We start from the raw sequence: 20,554 nt of genomic DNA, 5'->3' as shown, positions 1-20,554 counted from the left end.
GTTTCAGTACAGGCCTACACACTGGTCTTGGCTCACATTATTCCCACTATCAGCACACAAAATATAATGAAACACAAGATAGTTTCCATGACATCATATTTTACCTCAGTGTTTGACTTTGAAATGAACACAAGAAGCAAAGAGATCAAGCCAAAGCAGAAAGAGAGTCAGAGAGCTTCTTAATCACAAACATCAGATCAGGTCAGCTCTGTCCGACAGGCTAAATGCTCCTGAACTGATTTGGAGCTGTGGACGCTGAAAACTGCTCCAACAAGAGAAATGTAACACCTCTGTCGATGTTTGAACACCTGATGCTGTTTTTCATTTTGCTTGATCCTTTTGTTACCTTCACAGAAAAGTCAGCAGTGTGACAGCGCCCCCTGTGAACAATCAATGTACCTGCCACTGAACTCCTGATGGGAAACCACCCGAGGATGTCACCTGACTTTCTGTTGGCGTCAACCTGTCAAAACATCATCATGATCCGTGACTCTGGTCTCATGTATTCATCAAATAAAGAAGAATAAAATAAAAAATAACACACATAGGGGGGTCACGTGACGATGGCTGGCTGAAGGCTGTGTCTTCGCGGAGCTCCCGCTCTGGTCCCAATATTTTTCAGCCTAAAAGCACCTTATACCAACCTAACGCTACTCTAACAATATTATAACATGGCAAATAAACTTGGCAGTCAGTCTCAGAGAAAGACCGGCTAATCTGAGGCAAACAACCCAGTCGAAGATTACGGATCACCCGCCGCGGCCTAGCATGGTGGCTAACGTTACTTCCTCTCCGGCAGCTAGCAAGATGGGAGCTAGCGGCATGGACATGTCCGAGCTGGTGCGGGAAGTTACTCAAAACATAAGTGAAATTATGGAGCAGAAGTTTAGCTTTGGACAAAATCGCCGGCAGCCTGGAAGGTCAGGCTAAACGCATCACTGAAGCTGAACAGCGGGTCTCCGCCGTGGAGGATCAGGTCGCCACCCTCGAGCTCCGTCTTTCACAGGTGGAGGACAAGCAGGTGACCATGGCCGAGCAGACAGAAGACGCGGAGAACCGTAGCAGACGCGACAACATACGGATCTTAAATTTGAAGGAAGGCACAGAGGGTGAAAATCCTCTGGAGTTCTTTGAATCCTGAATCTTTGAATCGGCTGAAGCGTCGCTCCTATAATGATGTGGTTCGAAAGTTTGTAGACAAGGACATTAGATTCATGATGCGGTTTCCAGCCAGGCTTGTGATACAGCATAACGGGACGGAGCGCAGTTTCAATGACGCAGAGGAGGCTCAGCGTTTTCTGGCCACGCTTGACTGACCATACTGTCGGTGAGGTATGGATATAAACACGCCACAAGAAATGGTCATGCCAGCTCTATACTTACACCTATAGACTTTTTGTGGCGAGAATCTCTCCATTATGTGGTATTCTTCTGCCAGGACTACATTTAGACCAAGCTTAGCTCAGTTAAAAGCTTGAAAGCTCTGGAGCTTCTTTATTATAATGTTGGCTTTGTTAAAACTGTCTCTGATTTGATCTTTGTGTTCCTCTGTTTTTCTTGTTTACGTCCTTGGTGGTTACTTTATCATACACAGAATAGTTAGAGAGTTAATATAATTTTAGGCACATGGATCTGTGTTTGACAGAGGTGTGGACACTACAGAATTTTGCCCAGATTTGTTCAGGTGCTATCTTGTTGCCAAATTGGGATTGGAGCGGGGGTCTTTTTTTTGGGGGAAGATTTTGTGTTCTTTTCTCTCTCGTGCCCTCTCTATAGTGATGGGCCCCTTTAGCATCACGTCCCCTTGTAAGACCCCATGGGTATTTGAGACCTACTGGTCACATTTGAGTTTTTCGGTTTTGGGTGGGTTCTGGTTCCTCTTAGTGTGTGGTCGTCGTTTGGGGACGACCTCTTTTTTCACATGACAGCTTTATTTTATTTTCTGTTCTTTTCAGTGTCTAAGAGCTACAGGTTTTTGTGGACACCAATATTCACGTACATGGGAAATACATCCTTAAGATGAGTGTCACTAAATGTATTACATGGAATGTAAAGGGAATTAATAATGTAGTTAAAAGACGTAAAATTCTCTCATCCCTCAAAAAGGAAGCGTCCCAGATAGCTTTTATACAAGAGACCCACTTAAGTGAGCTTGAACATGAGAAATTTAGAAGAGACTGGTTGGGTCAAGTTTTCTATTCTTCTTTTAATTCCAAAAGTAGGGGGGTGGTGATTTTGCTACATAAAAGGCTGCCTTTTACACTTGAGAAATGCATAAAGGATCACGAAGGAAGATATGTAATAATTTCAGGTTTCTTATATGGGGAAAGGCTTATTCTGGGGTGCATATATTCCCCCAATACATTTGAGGCTTCTTTCTATTCCAAATTGATGGCTGATTTGTCTTCCAGTACATCACCTCTCATAGTTCTGGGCGGGGACCTGAATGCCTGTCTGGAGCCAGAGCTGGACCAGTGTCCCGTGAAATCCACACGTCCATCTAGAATGGCAGTAGCCACCAAGGCGCTATGCTGTGATTTAAATTTATTTGACGCTTGGAGAATATTGAACCCGAAAATGAAGGATTACACATTTTTCTCCAGTCCACATAACTCATTTTCAAGGATTGATTATTTTCTTACCTCAAGACAAGCATTGGATAGAGTTAGAACATGTAGTATAAAAACCATGGCACTCTCTGATCATTCTCTTGTTGGTTGTAGTGTAAGAATTAATCCCTAATCCAGTAAAAGTGATATACTGCATAAATTGATTAAGAAAAAGTCATATAACCATGATATAACCATGTTTTATGCATAAGTTCTTATAACACTGAGTGGAATGCATCTATATGTGTTAAAACATTGTCATACATAACAAAGTATTCATGATATAAGTTCACATTGTATCCATGCTAAAAAGAACACACATAACCTATCACACATACACCCAAGTGTTTGTATTACCTGATGCACATTAAAAGATTATATTGCATAAAGGCACAAGGGACTTATAGAAATAGTCCCTGAGTTCCATATGTTTTTTAAAAATAGTGTAAACCTGAGCTCTAACCTAATGGTGGGAGAATCTGGAGATTCATAGGCCTATGGAAAATAAAACACCATTAAAAGATGCCTGGGCATGTTCGGGCAAGTCTGAACAAAGGCAAAAAGGCCGACCAACAATAGGTTTGGACTCAGGTAGGAAGGGCTAAAGAAAGAAGGTGGAGATTCTCCTGAATCTCCACCAGCATAAAAGGAGCACCTCAGAAAGTGAAACTTTAGTCCTGCTCCGGAGCGTGACTCGCTGAGTTGTATGTGTTAAAGCTTGTGAACACATTAAACTCTATTACATCGGACTCTGCCTGTCTCCAGTGTTTCTTTGAGTATTACTTAGCTGACTCCAAGGTATCAGATCTACATCAAAGGGAAACAGAAAAGTCAAGTGGAGGACAAGGTCGGGAGCCTACAGGCCCACTTCCAGGCGCCGATTTTTGCCTCTACATGGTCTGGAACTTACACCTCCTTATTATGACCCTGCCACACGTCACTGGCGGCTCAACCCCTCTTTGCTTAGTAATCCCACCTTTGTATCTATGTTAGAAGAACAACTGGTGCTCTTTTTCTCTACAAACGATACAGCTGAGGTTTCAGCATCTACATTATGGGAGACAGCGAAAGCATATATAAGGGGAGTTATTATATCTTACACCTCAGCTAAAAGGAAAGAAACGCTCAGACAACAATTAGAGCTTGAATCCCAAATCTGTCCTAGAAAGGGAGTTTAAACAGTCCCTGTCGAAATCATCTCAGCTGAAGCTGGATGCAGCCCGCTCTGCCCTTGATAACCTTCTTATGCAAAAAGCAGAAACTGCAATTTTCTATCCTAGGCACCAATTATTTGAGTCTGCTAATAAACCAGGGAGACTCCTGGCTCGTCTGGCAAGGGGCAGGGTTGAGTCTAATGTCATCCCATCATTGAAAGATGATAAAGGAGTTAAATTTTTTGAAAATAAACATCTGGTTAATATCATGAAATGTTTTTATCAAAATTTGTACTCTCCAGAAAGCCTGAATGACACTGGGGACCAGGCCAGATTTTTGAACCATATAGATCTCCCAACACTGTCAGCTGAGAGCAGGGACCTAAATCTTTACCAGGTGGGAAAGCTCCAGGTCCCGATGGATTCTGCCCAGAATTTTATAAGAAAATGGCCAAATTGGTGGTGGAGCCACTTACCAGAATGTATACAGAGTCCTTTGAACGTGGCACATTATCGCCAACACTCAATTTGGCCAATATATCGCTTATTTTAAAGAAGGGCAAACCCTCAGACTGCTGCTCATCATATAGGCCAATAAGCCTGATCGGGGTTGACTGTAAATTGCTATCTAAACTCCTTGCCAGGAGATTGGAGGTTCATCTTCCAGCTCTCATTAAGGCTGATCAGACAGGTTTTATCAGGAACAGGTTCTCACACACTAATGTTAGGCGCCTTCTTAATGTGATTCAACATGCAAACTGTACTCAAGAGAGAATTTTATGTGTAGCTTTAGATGCAGCTAAAGCATTTGATAGAGAGGAATTTGAATATTTGTTTGAAGTTCTTCAGAGGTTTGGACTTGGGCCTGAATTTATTAAGTAGGTTAGGCTGCCCCATGGCAAGAGTGCTGGTTAATGGCATTGCCTCTGAGGCCTTTCATCTTGGTCGAGGCACGAGGCAGGGCTGCCCCTTGTCCCCTCTGCTATTTGCTTTGGCCATCGAGCCATTAGCTGAGGCAATAAGGTGTGCAGATAACATTTTTGGTATTAATCTCTGTGGAACTGTTCATAAACTGGCACTTTATGCTGATGATGTTATTCTCTTTTTGACTCAGCCTGAATCTTCTGTCCCAGCCCTCATCTCCACTATACAATTATTTGGCAAGTTCTCAGGCTACAAAATTAATTTCGACAAATCTGAAGCGCTGCCGTTGGGTGACTTTGGGGATAAGGGTGCAATACCCAATTTTCCCTTTAATTGGTCTGATTCTGGTTTCACATATTTAGGTGTTAAGATCTCTGCCAACCTAAACAACCTGTGTAAGCTAAATTTTCTCCCCATTTTGTCTTCAATTAAAAGTGACTTACTCAGGTGGTTTGACCTCCCCCTCTCCTGGATGGGTAGAGTGAGTTTAATCAAAATGAATGTTCTCCCGAGAATCCTGTACCCAATGCAGATGCTCCCTTTGAGGATAAATAATTCTGTTTTCTGTGATATTGATAAAGCTATTTCAAAATTTATCTGGCATGGGAAGAAACCGCGTCTCAGTTTGAAAACGCTGCGGCTGCCCAGGGAGAGTGGGGGTCTTTCATTGCCTGACTTTAAACTTTATAATTGGGCATGTCCTATGCGTACAGTGTTTGGGTGGCTGAAACATTTTATGGATCCTACACAGGAAACCCACATTGATGCTTGGCGCTGCCCCTTATTGTCTCCACTTAGCCTTGTTGTTAATGAGAAGTCTTTGCTCCCAGTCAAGGTCAAAAACAGTCCCATTATGATGAACACAATCAGAACATGGGAGAGGATTGTTAAGCCCACTCAAAGTAAAGGTCCCTCACTAGCCCTTCACCCTATTATTCAGAATAAGGCCTCTCCCCCAGGACTTGATACAAATATATTCCAGTGCTGGTATGATCATGGCATTAAAATTGTTGGAGATTTGTTTGAGAGGGATGAACTGTTGTCTTTCGAACAAATAAGGGCCAAATTTGGTGTACCATCTCAACATTTTTATGGCTACCTCCAGGTCAGACATTTTATTAATAGCCTAGGTCTCACTGAAGCCCACCCAATAACCTCAGCTATTGACTCATTTTTGTTACAATGTCAACATAACAAGAAAATTACTTCCCATTTCTATAGGAAACTACAGTCCCTCAATCTATGTAATATTGATGTAGCAGACTTAGTACGTAGAGGCCGCTGCAATGTGGATTGGCGCCCCCCTTGCACCTCTGTATCTCCCTAATGCTCTTTCTCAAGTGTTGATTTTGTTTTATTGATATGGCTGCACAGTCCCTGTTCCATGTATAATGTCTAAACTGTAAACTCTCTTAGAACTTTCCATGTAAGGTCCATTACAGTATTGTTATTCTTGTGTTTGTTTTATTTCTACCTGTATTTTTCTTATTTTTATTTATTTTATTTTATTTTATATTTTTGCCTCTCTTTCCATATGTCATTCAGTCTGTGATATGTTTTTACTTGCCTCTGCTGTTATGTATGTTCTCTGTTCTGTGTCTGTTTAAAAATGAATAAACTATTGGATAAAAAAAAAAAAATTTGAAACCTAAACAAACACCTTTAACAAAGCTGACTTCAGGAAAAATCATTTTATGTTTTAACACAACTCTGAACCTCCAACAAACAACAAATAAACAACTGGTCAGACAACTCTGTTCCCCCTTTCCCCCCAGTTGTATATTTTCTAAGGTGAAATGAGGGCATAATAAACAGAAGCCATGAAAAAGAAGCTTTTTGAGAAATTTAAGAAGAAAGTGAATTAAAATAAATTCAAATAAACAGTTATATATAAATATTCTCACATCTATTTTCTCATTAAGTAAAATCATGTTGTCATTATCTCACTATTTGTTTAATGTCTTGATCTCCAACTGATGTTTTCTCTCGTTTATCTTTTTCAAGAGCCTTTTCCCTGGATTATTTTTTAAATTTGCAACACAGGGATTTCCGCTCAAATCTGGAGATGTGCCAATTAAATTATGGTCATTGTCAGAATGAAATACAAAGTCAGCCATTGTACTCGTGTACTTGAGAACTTCTACAGTGGTTATAGTTTCTTTTAAATGGATATGTTACCTAAACTTCACATTTTTAACTTGTGAAAAATACCTTTGTTCATATGTCACACAGGTATATACATGACATTCTATATTATACATTACATCTCTATATTACTACAAACATTAGTACCATTACTTAATCATATTATATATTGGTCTGGTGTTTACTGTTAACAGAGTCTCATTGACTCTGCTACCTTTAATCCCATCACTGCTGCTTTACCTTGTTTTTTGTTTTGGTTTGTTTGTTTGTTTTTTGGTCTCCAAACACTCTTGTATAGTTTCCTAAAATCTTATTTTAGTTCCTTGTACTTCTTATTTCTTTCTAATACTGTCTCTATATATCTGTACAACTTCTGTCCCTGTGCAGCTGCAACAACTGAATTTCCCTGCTGGGTATCAAGAAAGGTTTTTATCTTATCTTTCCTCTTTATAACAGCTACAGGTCAGGGGTCATGTTCATTAAGGCTCTGTGAGAATAGTTAATACAGCATTCATAGGGCTGTTACATAAAATAGTAAGTGTATGTGTCCATTTACAAAAAGAGTGAGACCTCTGGAATATCATTAGTTTTATTGAACAACAAAACAAGAACAAAAGAGATGTCATTCATTGCTGTTCAGTGTCTGCAAAAACAAAAGAGAAATCAACTGCCACGTCACTGTGATATAAATGATTTTCTAAGTCATTATATGAATGCTAAGAAAGTTATTAATGGAAACATCCCACAGTTAGATTATTACTATCATTCCTGTGTGCTGTGCTGTTATTCTAAAAGGTTTACTAACACACAAAATTATGTTGTGCAAATAAGATAATCTTTTAAAGATGAATGAACATTTTAAATATAACAACTGCGCAAAATGATCACAATCACAAAAAGACAAATTTGGGAATCTTTGGCACTTTATTGAAAAGCAAAACTTAAGTACAAAAAAAACACAAGAAATAATTTGGAGCATTGCCGTTCAATTGCCGTTATTTCCAAAAAACTAAGACAGAAAATGTCCTTTGTCCCCAAATATTAGTCAGTCTCCCGCTCCATCCTACCCTCACTCGTGAACAAGATCCTGAGATACTTAAACTCCTCCACCTGAGGAAGGACCTCCCCCCCGACCTGGAGTGGGCAATCCACCCTTTTCCGGCTGAGGACCATGGCCTCAGACTTGGAGGTGCTGATTTTCATCCCAGCCGCTTCACACTCGGCTGCAAACCGTCACACTGAGAGCTGGAGGTCACTGTTCGATGGAGCTAGGAGGACCACGTCATCCACAAAAAGCAGGGACGAGATCCTCCCATCACCGAACCTGACACCCTCCACCACTCGGCTGCACCTAGAAATTCTGTCCATAAAAGTTATGAACAGAACCGGTGACAAAGGGCAGCCCTGGCGGAGTCCAACCCTCACCGGGAACAGGTCCGACTTACTGCCAGCCACGCGAACCAGACTCATGCTCCTTCGGTACAGGGACTGGATGGCCCTTAGCAAGGTGCCACCAACCCCATACTCCCGGAGCACCCCCCACAGGATGCCCCTGGGGACACGGTCGTAAGCCTTCTCCAAATCCACAAAACACCCTGGTGAGGGTAAAGAGCTGGTCCACAGTTCCGCGTCCGGGACGAAAACCACATTGCTCCTCCTCAATCTGAGGTTCAACTATCGACCAGACCCTCTTCTCCAGCACCCTGGAGTAGATCTTACCGGGTAGGCTGAGGAGTGTGATCCCCCTGTAGTTGGAACACACCCTCTGGTCCCCCTTCTTGAAAATGGGGACCACCACCCCGGTCTGCCACTCCAGAGGCACTGCCCCCGATGTCCACGCAATGTTGCAGAGGCGTGTCAGCAAGGACAGCCATACAACATCCAGAGCCTTGAGATATCCAGGACGAATCTCATCCACCCCTGGGGCTCCGCCGCCTCGGAGTTGTTTCACTACCTCAGCAACTTCTGCCCCAGAAATTGGACGACCCGCCCCTGAGACCCCCGTCTCTGTTTCCTCACTGGAATACGTGTTGGTGGGATTGAGGAGCTCCTCAAAGTATTCCTTCCACCGCCCGACAATATCTCCAGTTGATGTCAGCAGCTCCCTGCCCCCACTGTAAACAGTGTGAGCAAGTTGCCGCCTTCCCCCCCTGAGGCGCTGGACGGTTTGCCAGAACCTCTTTGGAGCCGATCGATAGTCTTCCTCCATGGCCCCACCGAACTCCTCCCACGCCCAAGTTTTTGCCTCCATGACTGCCGCCGCTGCGCTCCGCTTGGCCCGCCGGTACCCGTCAGCTGCTTCCGGAGACCCTCAGACCAACCATGCCCTGTAGGCCTCCTTCTTCAGCCTGACAGCTCCCCTCACCTCTGGTGTCCACCAGCGGGTTCGGGGATTACCGCCGCGACTGGCCCCAGCGGCCTTGCGGCCACAGCTTGCAACCACCGCCTCGACAATAGCAGAGTGGAAAAAGGCCCATTCGGACTCAATGTCCCCCTCTGCCCTCGGGACGCAGTCGAAGCTCTCCAAGAGGTGGGAGTTGAAGATCATCTGGACAGGTGCTTCCGCCAGGCGTTCCCAGCAGACCCTCACTGTTTGTTTGGGCCTGCCAGGTCTGCGCGGCGTCTTCCCCCACCATCTGATCTAACTCACCACCAGGTGGTAATCAGTTGACAGCTCTGCTCCTCTCTTCACCCGAGTATCCAGAACATATGGCTGCAGGTCAAATGATACGACTACAAAGTCGATCATTGACCTGCGACCTAGGCTGTCCTGGTGCCACGTGCAGCGATGGACATCCTTATGTTTGAACATGGTGTTAGTTATGGCCAAACTGCGACCCGCACAGAAGTCCAATAACTGAACACCACTCGGGTTCAGATCGGGCAGGCCGTTCCTCCCAGTCACGCCCCTCCAGGTCCCGCTGTCATCGCCCACGTGAGCGTTGAAGTCCCCCAGCAGAACAATGGAGTCCCTGGTCGGGGCACTGTCCAGCACCCGTCCCAGGGACTCCAAAAAGGGCAGGTACTCTGAACTGTTGTTCGGCGCATAAGCACAGACAACAGTCAGGACCCGTTCCCCGACCTGAAGGCGCAGGGAAGCAACCCTTTTCGTCTACCGGGGTAAACCCCAACGTACAGGCAGAGAGTCTGGGGGCTATCAGAAAGCCCACCCCAGCCCTCCGCCTCTCACCCAGAGCAACTCCAGCAAAGGAGAGAGTCCAACCCCTCTCAAGGACTAGGGTTCCAGAGCCGGAACTATGTGTCGAGGTGAGGCCGACTATATCTAGCCAGTAGCGCTCAACCTCTTCCACAAGCTCCAGCTCTTTCCCCGCCAGAGAGGTGACATTCCATGTCCCAAGAGCCAACTTCTGTAACCGAGGATCAGACCGCCAAGGCCCCTGCCTTGGTCTGCTGCCCAATCCACATTGCACCGAACCCTTCTGGATCCCTCTGCGGGTGGTGGGCCTGCAGGGGGACGAGCCCATGTAGCCGGTTCGGGCTGGGCCCAGCCGACCCCATGGGCGAAGGCCCGACCACCATGCGCTCGCCCACGGGCCCCAACCCCAGGCCTGGCTCCAGGGCGGGGCCCCGGTAACCCTCCGGGCCGGGTACACGTGTCCTTGTTTGTATCCATCATGAAGGGTCTTTTGAACCGTTTTTCGTCTGACCCTTCGCCCAGAACCAATCTGCCATGGGAAACCCTACCAGGGGCAAAATGCCCCCGACAGCATAGCTCCTAGGGACATTAGGGCACTCAAACTCCTCCACCACGATAAGGTGACGGTTCTCGGTTCTCAAGTCTGTTGAGCATTTTACAATCAGAGCTTGAGGAATATAAAGGGCCAAAGGTGAGCTCCTGGTTTGGAGAACAATGGATGGATTCGAAGGGAGAGGTGTCCAGAGAGGCAGAGGAGTACGCAGTGCTGGACTGGCCATCGGGCATACCGGGCATTTGCCCGGTGGGCCGATGGTAATTTTGGGCCGGGCCTTTTTTTTTTTTTTTGTTTATTTATTTATTTTTTTTAGTCATGTCATGATACCTATTGGTACACAAAACTGGTAGATCGGCCCATTAGTCATGATCGATTCTGGGCTGGACCAATTACAGCCGAGGGCCGATGCCCCCTCCCACTTGGGCCTCAGCTGCCAGTCAATCAATCATACAGAGAGAGAGGAGATTGACAAAATTGAGAAGAAACTCAAAGGAGGTGCGGAAAAAATAAGACAGAAAACGAGACAAGCCCTTTAGGAAGATGCTGCCAAATGTGTTAAAATAACACAGATGTTTGCTGGCTATGGTGGAGCTTCTTCAGCGGCAGCATCAGTGACCGCACCCGCACTGGCATCCAAAGCAGCTGCAGCAGGTAATGATGGCAGAGGTGGCCGTCAGCAGTTGGATGAGGTGAAGGGGAGGCAGGAGGAGGAGACCCGCGGCTGCCGCATTATATGACGACGGCACAGTCGGTGCGACTGGAGGGGAATTTGAACTTCAGGTAAGAAGTGATGAACAGCAGTCTACCTGGGTCAGATATGAATCAAGTTTGGTTGATAGTTCATTTTCGTTGTGCTTGCTAACTCTTAACACAGCATAGTTATGAGTAGGCCATTTAACAATTTAGCTGGCTGTTGAGCAGCATGATGGGGTTTCTCTACTGCTGGGCTGTTTCTATGATGTTATACTAGTGATGGTGATCTTAGTGCTTCAGTAACTTTATTTTATTCATTTAGTTAGTTAAGTATAGTCTTTATTAGTTAGGTAGTAAAATATTTCAATGTCTATTAATTGATATAAGTGCAATATGCAGTAATTCTTTACTCTGAAACAGCTAAAGCTCAACAGAGCAAAAATGTTCATGTAAAACCAAATGATTAGGCTAGTATTCATCATAAACCCACTTGCAAATATAATGTAGACTGAATCAAATTAGGATTTGCCAGGAGATGTGATGCTGCTCATTAACATAAAAGTGGCTTGGAGTTAAAAGTAACTACTTAAATGTATTTGTCTTTTATACATAAATATCCTCTTTATTCTAGATAAGTTGTGTTTTTATCTTATTGTTTTTTTTACTGACATGTAACAGCAAACTCTTGTGGACAATAATTACCTGTATTTTGTTTTATTGTGGGCATGTTTCCATCCCTTCACTTTTTAAAGGTTGCCATGTTTGAGGAAGTATTATGTGTTGCTGTGCTGTTTATTGATGTGGTGAGTACATAGTCTATGAAAATATTACTAAATCTGTCATTTATTCATTTTAATATTCATCAATGATCATGTCTCACCTCTGTTCCTCACTGTCCAATTTTCAGGATCCCATCATACGTTCATTGTTCAGGAGGTTCACTAGACCAAGCAGCCTTTTGGGTTCCTCTAAGTAAGTACTGTATAGAATAATGGGACTGGGAGGATGGTGTAGGTTTAAATTTATTAGACAAGTACATATACACCAACAAGACAGTGTACAAGCGGTGTCACAAGAAAGTTTGTTTTCATTCATAGGCTTCACTGTCTTTCCATCAATACCTGGTGGGCCGGACTAGGCTCAAAATGCCCGGGCCGATTTTTTGTCCCAGTCCAGCCCTGGGAGTACGGGTGGGAGGAGGAGGAGGGCAGGGAGGGAGAGGAGGAGGACAAGATGGGGGGAGAGGAGGCCAAGGCCAGGGGAGGAAGAGGAGGACAAAGAGGAAGGAGAGCCACCACCTCAGGTGAGATTTGAGCCACAACAATCGATCATGTCCTCAGCCATGGTTTAACGATGAGGGGGGCTGGTCTGAGGGTCCAACCAAACCTCAGCCGCTTCACTGTGGCATCCATCGTAAGGACGTTCAGAAATGAGGATAGGTAAGAAATACTACTCACTCGACTTTACTGTATGTAGTACCGCATACTGTATCAATACAGCACTCAATGATTACTGTAGAATATAGTTTTGTAAGTGGACCATTGTACTGTGCTGTAAACAAAGCATGTTCTACAGTATGGCACATACATATGAGATTGGGAACTGCATTCCTACTTTGTCTATACAATACGTAATGTATGTTGCTGTATCTGTATCTTTGCAGAAATGAAAGATTACCACAAGCAGGTGGGAGGGCACGTGTGTTCACGGCTCAGCAGGAGACTGCCATTGTGAACATGGTTGTGGAGAACAACGCTATCACCCTAAAACAAATCCAAAGAAAGATGATTGAAGACCAAGTGGTGTTCCAGACCATCAGCTCTGTCAGCCTCAGCACACTGGACCGTGTCCAATGCAGTACGCATGAAGCAAGTGTATAGGGTGCCCTTTGAAAGGAATTCAGCCAGGGTCAAGGAGCTGCGCCGTGACTATGTGCAAGTAAGTCCTATATCCAACACTGACACATTACTGTATTGCACCTGTAATACTGTATGATGCAGTTACAGTGTTTCTTTACATTGTCTTGCACAATCATGTATTGACTGCTCTAGGTCCATGTCTGATACTGTCATGCTGTCTGTTTCAGAGAGTTCTGGGGCTAGATGCGGCCGCCGAGATCCATGAATTCCTCTACATTGACGAGGCAGGGTTCAACCTGGTGAAAAGAAGGCGTCGGGGAAGGAATCTAATCGGCCAGCCTGCCATTGTTGAGGTCCCTGGACAGCGTGGAGGTAACATCACCATGTGTGTGGCGATGAATCACCATGGTATCCTCCATCGCCATGCCACCTTCGGTCCCTACAATAGTACACTGCTCCTGGCATTCCTGGACACACTCCATAACCACCTTATTCCACCCTATGACCAGTTCTTTGAGCCACAGTAGCTGGCTGGTAGTAGTAACTACAGTTTTCTGCTGTATTTCTCCCACCATACTCCCCCTTCCTGAACCCCATTGAGGAGTTCTTCTCCACATGGCGATGGAAGGTGTATGAGCTCAACCCCCAGCAGTGCGTTGCGCTGCTCCAGGCAATGGAGGAGGCCTGTGACGATGTCCCAGCTGAGGCCTGCCAAGGTTTCATGCGACATTCAAGGCATTACTTTCCCCGCTGCCTGGCGAGGGAAAACACTGCCTGTGATGTGGATGAGGTCCTGTGGCCAGACAGGAACCAAAGGCACGATGTGGCACACCAGTAAACCTGTTTTGATGGTTGTGGCCGTATTTGTTTGATTTTGGATGAAAAATGTAAAAAAAAATGCTGTTACTGCAAATATGTTGTTTTATATTTGAATATACCACAAAACATACTGTAATACAGTATTTTATAAAATGGGCAAGTGTGACAGCATGAACATGCAAATGTATAATTCTGAGTGTTTGCCATTCAGACAGTAGTGTTTTCCATTTTGCACTGCAATGTTCAATTGGTGCTACAAGTGTCTACTCATATGATGGCTGTGTGTGTCATTTGAACACAAAGTTCCATTTTGAGAAGATGTTGAACTTGTTTTGAAGGCAGAGTGTTATTTTGCAAGACAAGTGTTGAGTTTAGCAGTTTGTGTGTGTGTTTGTGTGTAGTTTTGAGAAAAGGAGGTCTTCCTCCAAAAAACGTGTTTAAGCAATAGAGAAAAACTGTAATCAGCCAAATAAGTATGGCATATTGCCTTTGACTAATATTATATTGATATGATGAACTTATACTGCGAGTCTCACAATGTGACTATTGCACAAGAACACATTGCGATGGTGATGCTCTAATGATATTGTGCAGCCCTAAATTGAATTGAATTCTATGGTTCATTGTAGAAAAATAACCAGTTTTTGGATTGGATTTATGACCCCTGGACCATTTTTGCACTGCATAGGAGTGACCCCCATCAAGTTGTTGGAAGTAACTATGTAACTTCTACTTTAAGAACATTTTAAACAAACTACTTTTTACTTTTACTTGAGTAGATTTTTAGATGGGTAGCTTTACTTGTACTTAAGTAGAATTTCATCAAAGTAAAGTACTTTTACTTGAGTAGAATTTTTCAGTACTTTTTCCACCTCTGCTGAAATCGCTTGTGCTGTCATGGATCCCACTCATTTATACTCATACCACAAGGAGAAATCAATCATCAGTAACGAGTTGAGAGTGTTGGAAAAGCAATTATAAGGGCCTTTCATGATCTAAACATTAAATATTGTTCAGCAGTTTCCATAAAACTGTGCGTTAACAGAAATGCAAGTTTAACTTATTATTTTGAGCAGTTGTATACATTGATAGTTAGATCATTGTAATGAAATTAATAGACAGTCATCTCCGATGTAATGTGTGAATTGCATTTTGAAATGCTAATACTTTGATGTTAAGTTGTGTCATTTTGAACAGGTGATTTTAGTTAAATGAACAAATGATTTTAGGTTAATGTGTATAGTATCCAAGCAATTAGAAAAAGTGTTAGGAGTTTTGAAAAGATGTGCATTTTGATCATTAGTTTTGAGTTTTGTGTCTAGAGTTGTGAAAAGGGATATCAAGGTTCTGAAATTAGAGCTGAAGTCATTGTAAAAAACTGTAATGACAGATCAAAACATATACATTATGAAACAAAAACCAACAGCATACCCCTGATTAATGAAGAAAAACTCTCAGAGACATAAATTATTTGCTTTAATCTAAATGAGATCTAAATAACATCTTTAAATCTGTTTTAAACAAATAAACAAACTATTGACACAACTGGAAAATACGTCTGTGTGTGTGTGTGTGTGTGTGTGTGTGTGCACGCACACAGTGGTGGCCTTTAGAGATGTAGTAGTGTCGAGATGGAAATATTTGTCCAATCAATGACATACAAATCAGGATCATTTCCCACAGTGATACAAAACTCCATCCATCCATTTCCTGTCCAGCTCATCCTGCTTCATCACCAGCAGTAACACAGATAGACGACCATTGTTCCAGTGCACAACGTGTCCACAAACCTCGAGACACAAAGAAAAGAAATGGATAAATAGAAAACAAAATAAATCATAAAGCCACATACTGACATCATCATTTAGCCCTAAAGAACCCATGATTTAGTCATTTAACATTTTATAAAATGCGTATTTATCTCTGAAGTACAATTGTTTGTTTTAATTGGGTTCAACACCATTTTAATAAATTGGTGTCACTGCTTCACTAAAGGTTAATATTTGAGTTTTTAATATCACACTGTATCTGACATGCTGATGTGAAGGTTTCTGGAAGCATCTGAGTCCTTCTCTTGATAATCTCACTTTACTTCATATTAAACAGTTTCACCTTTTGTTGGGAAAAATTCAAAGTGGAAGATTTTCTTCAAAGCTTCAAAGTGTCACAGGAGTTTAACAGCGGATAAACAGACAATCACAGAAGGTTAGTTTAAGGCAGGTTTGTTTAACAACAGCTGTGAAGAGTTCATGTCTCATATGAAGAAACTCACTGTGTGCAGGGTGCTGTGATTATCATCTAGGGTTGTTTCCTTCAGGATTCAGTTTCACAGAGAGCTCAGGGTTGTTGTCCTGAGGTTTAGAGCATTCAGCTGAAATAAAAAGCAAAGATGAATATTTTAGTTCACGCAGTTTTCAAAATGTCTTAATATCTTCAAACACCTAGTCCCTATTTACCTAGTCACTCAAGGTGATCAATTAATGTCTACCTCTTTAATTTTATTTTCATTTTCAGCATACAAACACAAATAAATAATCAATATATCACTAAAATATGAATTTGGCTCTTCTCATCATAATGAGCCTTACGCGGCTTAAATTTCACTTTTGCAGTCTGAATAAAAGCATCAATTCATAGTCTCAACTCAAAGTAATGACAGTAAAGACTCAAATAAAGAGAAAATCAATCTGTGTCAGTCTCTCACCTTTCCTGTTTTTGTAAATGACGTATCCGATCACAGCGATGAGGACGAGAGCAAGAACAACCACTGCAGCAATGATGGGGATGGTCACGTCAGTGGGTTTCTCTGTTGAGTGGAAAACAACAAAAAAATAGTCACAACCTGAACAGATGAATTAAGACTAATTATTGCAGTCCAGAAGTGGGCACATGCATTGGTTTAACACAAATCTGAGCCTTGACATTATATAAAAAACACTAGATGGAAGAAACTGACACCAAAACTATTGAAGGAAACAAAACATCCCATTCACAATAAAATAAATCACAGTCACAGTAAACTAAATGTGTGTTTCCCACCTTCACTTCAGATAGAAGTCTTACCTCTGATGGGCCAGTTCACTGCTTTGTCCAGTTTGGTGACGATGTCCTCCTTCACACCAGAGAGCTGGAACACACACTCGTACTTCTCCCAGTCTTCAGGTGGGACTGATGAAACGTTCAGGTCACTGCTCATCTGAAAGGATCCATCATGGTTGGGGAGGATCTCTCCGTGGTCCACGTTCTCATGAAGCTCCTCTCCATCTTTCCTCCAGAACATCATGGCGCTGTTTGGGTAGAAACCTGTAGCGTGGCAGCTGACTGGAGACGAGGGAGACTTCTGGAGGAGAGACACTGAGGGAAGGTCTGCAGACAGAGAGAGAAAGACAGTTCATGGGTTCTTTAACATTATCGAATATATAATGTATTTCAAATGCATTAGTAACACATGCACTATATATATGTATGCTGTGCAAATAAACCTCAGTGTAGTGTAACTGAGAAAAGAAGGGAGACACAGAGGAGATAATAAGACAGATGAGGAGAGGTGAGAAGGGGAGAGAGATTTGAAAGGGAGGAGGACAGTGATTGTTACAAAGACATTAAAGATAGAAAGATAAATGAAGACAAAAAGAAACATGGCAGAGAGAAAGAGAGAGTGGTGATCAGTCTGTGGGAGAGAGTGACAGGAAACAGAGTTCAGAGAGAGGGAGGCAGAGAGATGAAGAGAGGTGAGAACATTAGAGAAAAAGAAAATGTGTGTCTGTATATGTTGGCTCATATTCACTGTGATGTTCCTGTTGGTTAGAAACAGAGGAGACACATGAAGATTGTTATGTTCATGAAACTACATCAGGTCATGTGACTCTACCTTTTCTCAGCAGAGAGCTCCTCCCATAGTCCACATACTGCTTCAGCCAGTCAGGACAACGCTGAATGAGGTAGTGTTTCCACTGTGCTATCCCTGCTTTGTTATTGTCCCACTTGTGTTTGGTGATGACAGCCTGTGGTTTAGGAGCGATCCATGTCTCTGTCTTCAGGTCCAATGATATGAAGTCTTCTCCATCATAACCAAACTGTATATAGCCATTGATGTTTCCAGTCTCATCGTCCCACTCACAACCATATATCACCTGGGCAATGTGGACACCTGAGAGACAGACAGAGAGAGAGAGAGAGAGAGAGAGAGAGAGAGAGAGAGAGAGAGAGAAAGAGAGAGAGAGAGACAGACAGACAGACAGACCGACAGAGAGAAAGACATGTTTACTAGAACAGAGGATGAAAATATAAACAACATTTTATCAGTAGAAAGTGAAACATAAACAAACCTCCAGTTTGGTTGAAGCGCTGCTTTGCAATTTCAATGTTGGCTTTGAAGACCTGCTGGTCACCCAGAAAGCTCTCAGTCTCCCTCTGCCAGTACTGAGGAACATCCTCTGTGACTCTGCTCATCCAGTCCTGTTTGGGTTCTGCTCTGCTGGTGTTACTGTCATAGTGAACCACTTCAACTTCATCAACCAACCCAACAGCCACAAACTCTGGGAAGTTTGGGACTTGAGAAGAGGCAGTGTAGAAATACTTCAGAGAGTGAGTCACTGTGAGAAGAGTAATCATTTCAGTTTTCAGAATTACAGTTTTATACATCACTGAACAATGTTATTTTCCTGTAAACATTATTTAAAAAACAAACAAACAAAAAAAAAAACTGCGGCACATCCAAGACATTTAATTAACATCTGTTGTTCACTCAATAAAACACAAACATAAATGTATACTTTAATAAGTGTAATGTTTTGTCTTATACTGAATTCATATCCCATACAACATTTCCTCCACCATGAACTGATGTTTATTTGCTCTTAATTCTGTGTAAAGCTGTCAGACCAAACCTGTTCTGCAAATCTGTCCAAGAATAAAGCTGTTCCCTGTTATTACATCACACACGTAAACACTATCGCCCGCAGACACTGGATTGTTGAGACCAATAGTAAAAACAAAACTCAGTACGGACGTACATTATTAAAGCAGATGTGTATTTCAGTATGTGGAGTCAGATTTTGTTATCCTCTGGAAAATGGTTAAAGTATATTTTAAATATTATACAATTTAAGAAGATATAGTATATAGGTCAAACTATGAGCTAAAATGATATGAAGCTAATATTTATGTTCAGTAGGTTGTTATTGATTATGTTTGTTTTTCTGTGTGCAGGAAAAGTATCAATATTACCTCACTGTGTGTGAGTTAATATTTTGTGTTGGAGTAAAAAAGATCATGAATGAGCAATGTATCATTTAAAATGTCAGTAATTTTGTTTACACACATTAGTGAATGATTTTAAATATTGTACCAACAAATCAAGTTGTTCGACTTCAGCAGGAAAACAAAAACTAACTTGTTAGTTGAAAATAAGAATCTAAAACCTTGACAGCAGCCTGTAGAGGGATTTAAATAAAATACAATGCTGTGTTTTTCGAGACTGGGAAAATAAGTTAATGTTTTTTTTAACATAATTTCTAAAATAAGTCATGATTAACAGCACTAAATAAACCACAACTCACTTTTTTATGTGAAAAATCATGAACAACTTAAATACTGATTTCAGTGAGGGCACTGTACATATAGTTTTGGACAATAAACTGTTATTTTAACAACTTGATTTTATGTTTTCTTTATATTTTATTTATTTATCTGCGTGTTGGTTGCGCTTTGTAGTCATGCCGCCATTTTAGCATTAATATCGATCAGACCTTATCGGTATTAATGGTCCTGATTGTATAAAATAATGGTGACATAAAGGAAAGGGAAGTTAGGGAAGAAAATACACTTATGCTGTTTTTAATAAAATACATTAGAGGTTATGACTAAATAGAAAAACGTAGGGATCAATCAATAAGTTGCTCAGTCAGGATTTAACGTGAACTTTAATATAATGGATTTTTTTTAAAAAAACATTTATTTAAATAAACATCAAAGACTATGAGAGGAACCTTACATTCATACATACAGTATATAAAGACATGAAGCTTTTTGTGTTTTACAATAAATAAACTTAGACTGTTAAAAAAAATCTTCATTTACTTGCCGAGGCGCCATGTAAGCTCAGGAAAAATGGGCCTAGATAAATCCAGGCTTTCATTGTGAGCTGTCGCATCTAAAGCTTTGATAAAATACCAAGTTTAATGTTTGTTTACTGACACAAACACACACCAACTTATCCCCTTGAGCACCGGGGCTGAAGAGCGGGAAAGAAGAAGGAGGGGACTGATATCGACCTCCATCTGAGCCAATGGGAATTTAGGCTGAGTATCAACGTCACTATAACTCTGCTGAGCGTCACTTGTTACTCGGTAAAACTTTATGAAGTAGGACTAGAATGAAAGTGAAAGTAAAGCGATGTTATTTCAGCCTGTGTAAAAGGATAGAGACATCAGACATGCGGGGCTTTATTGTGTTTTCTCCACTTTGTTGACATATGAAAGGAGTATTAAACCTTCTGCTGCTCACATCTTGTATCATGATGTGTGGGCTGATGTGATGTTAATGTGCAGACGTATTAAATCTTCTGGGAGGTCAGAGGTCACAGTCAGCTACAGATACTCTGCAGTTTGTGGGGATGCAGTAGTGTCTTATTGTTC

General features: G+C 42.2%; 2 protein-coding genes and 1 pseudogene across 3 annotated transcripts in view; 2 read left to right on the top strand and 1 right to left on the bottom strand.

Annotated features, from left to right (window-relative positions):
• LOC117271657 (acyl-coenzyme A thioesterase 5-like) overlaps positions 1-20,554 on the top strand; it is a 148,892-nt gene that overhangs the window by 56,878 nt on the left and 71,460 nt on the right. The gene's annotated exons all lie outside the window — the stretch shown is intronic.
• On the top strand, positions 12,592-13,853 carry LOC144465081 (uncharacterized; annotated as a pseudogene).
• On the bottom strand, positions 15,376-20,143 carry LOC117263579 (class I histocompatibility antigen, F10 alpha chain-like). Its single transcript, XM_078173007.1, has 7 exons — positions 19,998-20,143; positions 18,245-18,511; positions 17,788-18,066; positions 16,980-17,282; positions 16,621-16,722; positions 16,189-16,287; positions 15,376-15,706 (listed from the first exon to the last, which is right to left on the bottom strand). The coding sequence occupies exons 1-6, from the start codon at positions 20,068-20,070 to the stop codon at positions 16,211-16,213; spliced, it is 1,101 nt and encodes a 366-aa protein (XP_078029133.1). The 5' UTR covers positions 20,071-20,143; the 3' UTR covers positions 15,376-15,706; positions 16,189-16,210.

The sequence above is a fragment of the Epinephelus lanceolatus genome, chromosome 12, assembly GCF_041903045.1.
Source record: "Epinephelus lanceolatus isolate andai-2023 chromosome 12, ASM4190304v1, whole genome shotgun sequence".
In the NCBI taxonomy this organism is placed as follows: domain Eukaryota; kingdom Metazoa; phylum Chordata; class Actinopteri; order Perciformes; family Serranidae; genus Epinephelus; species Epinephelus lanceolatus.
The sequence above is the reverse complement of the archived record's forward strand: the minus strand, read 5'-3'. Positions and strand labels throughout refer to the sequence as shown.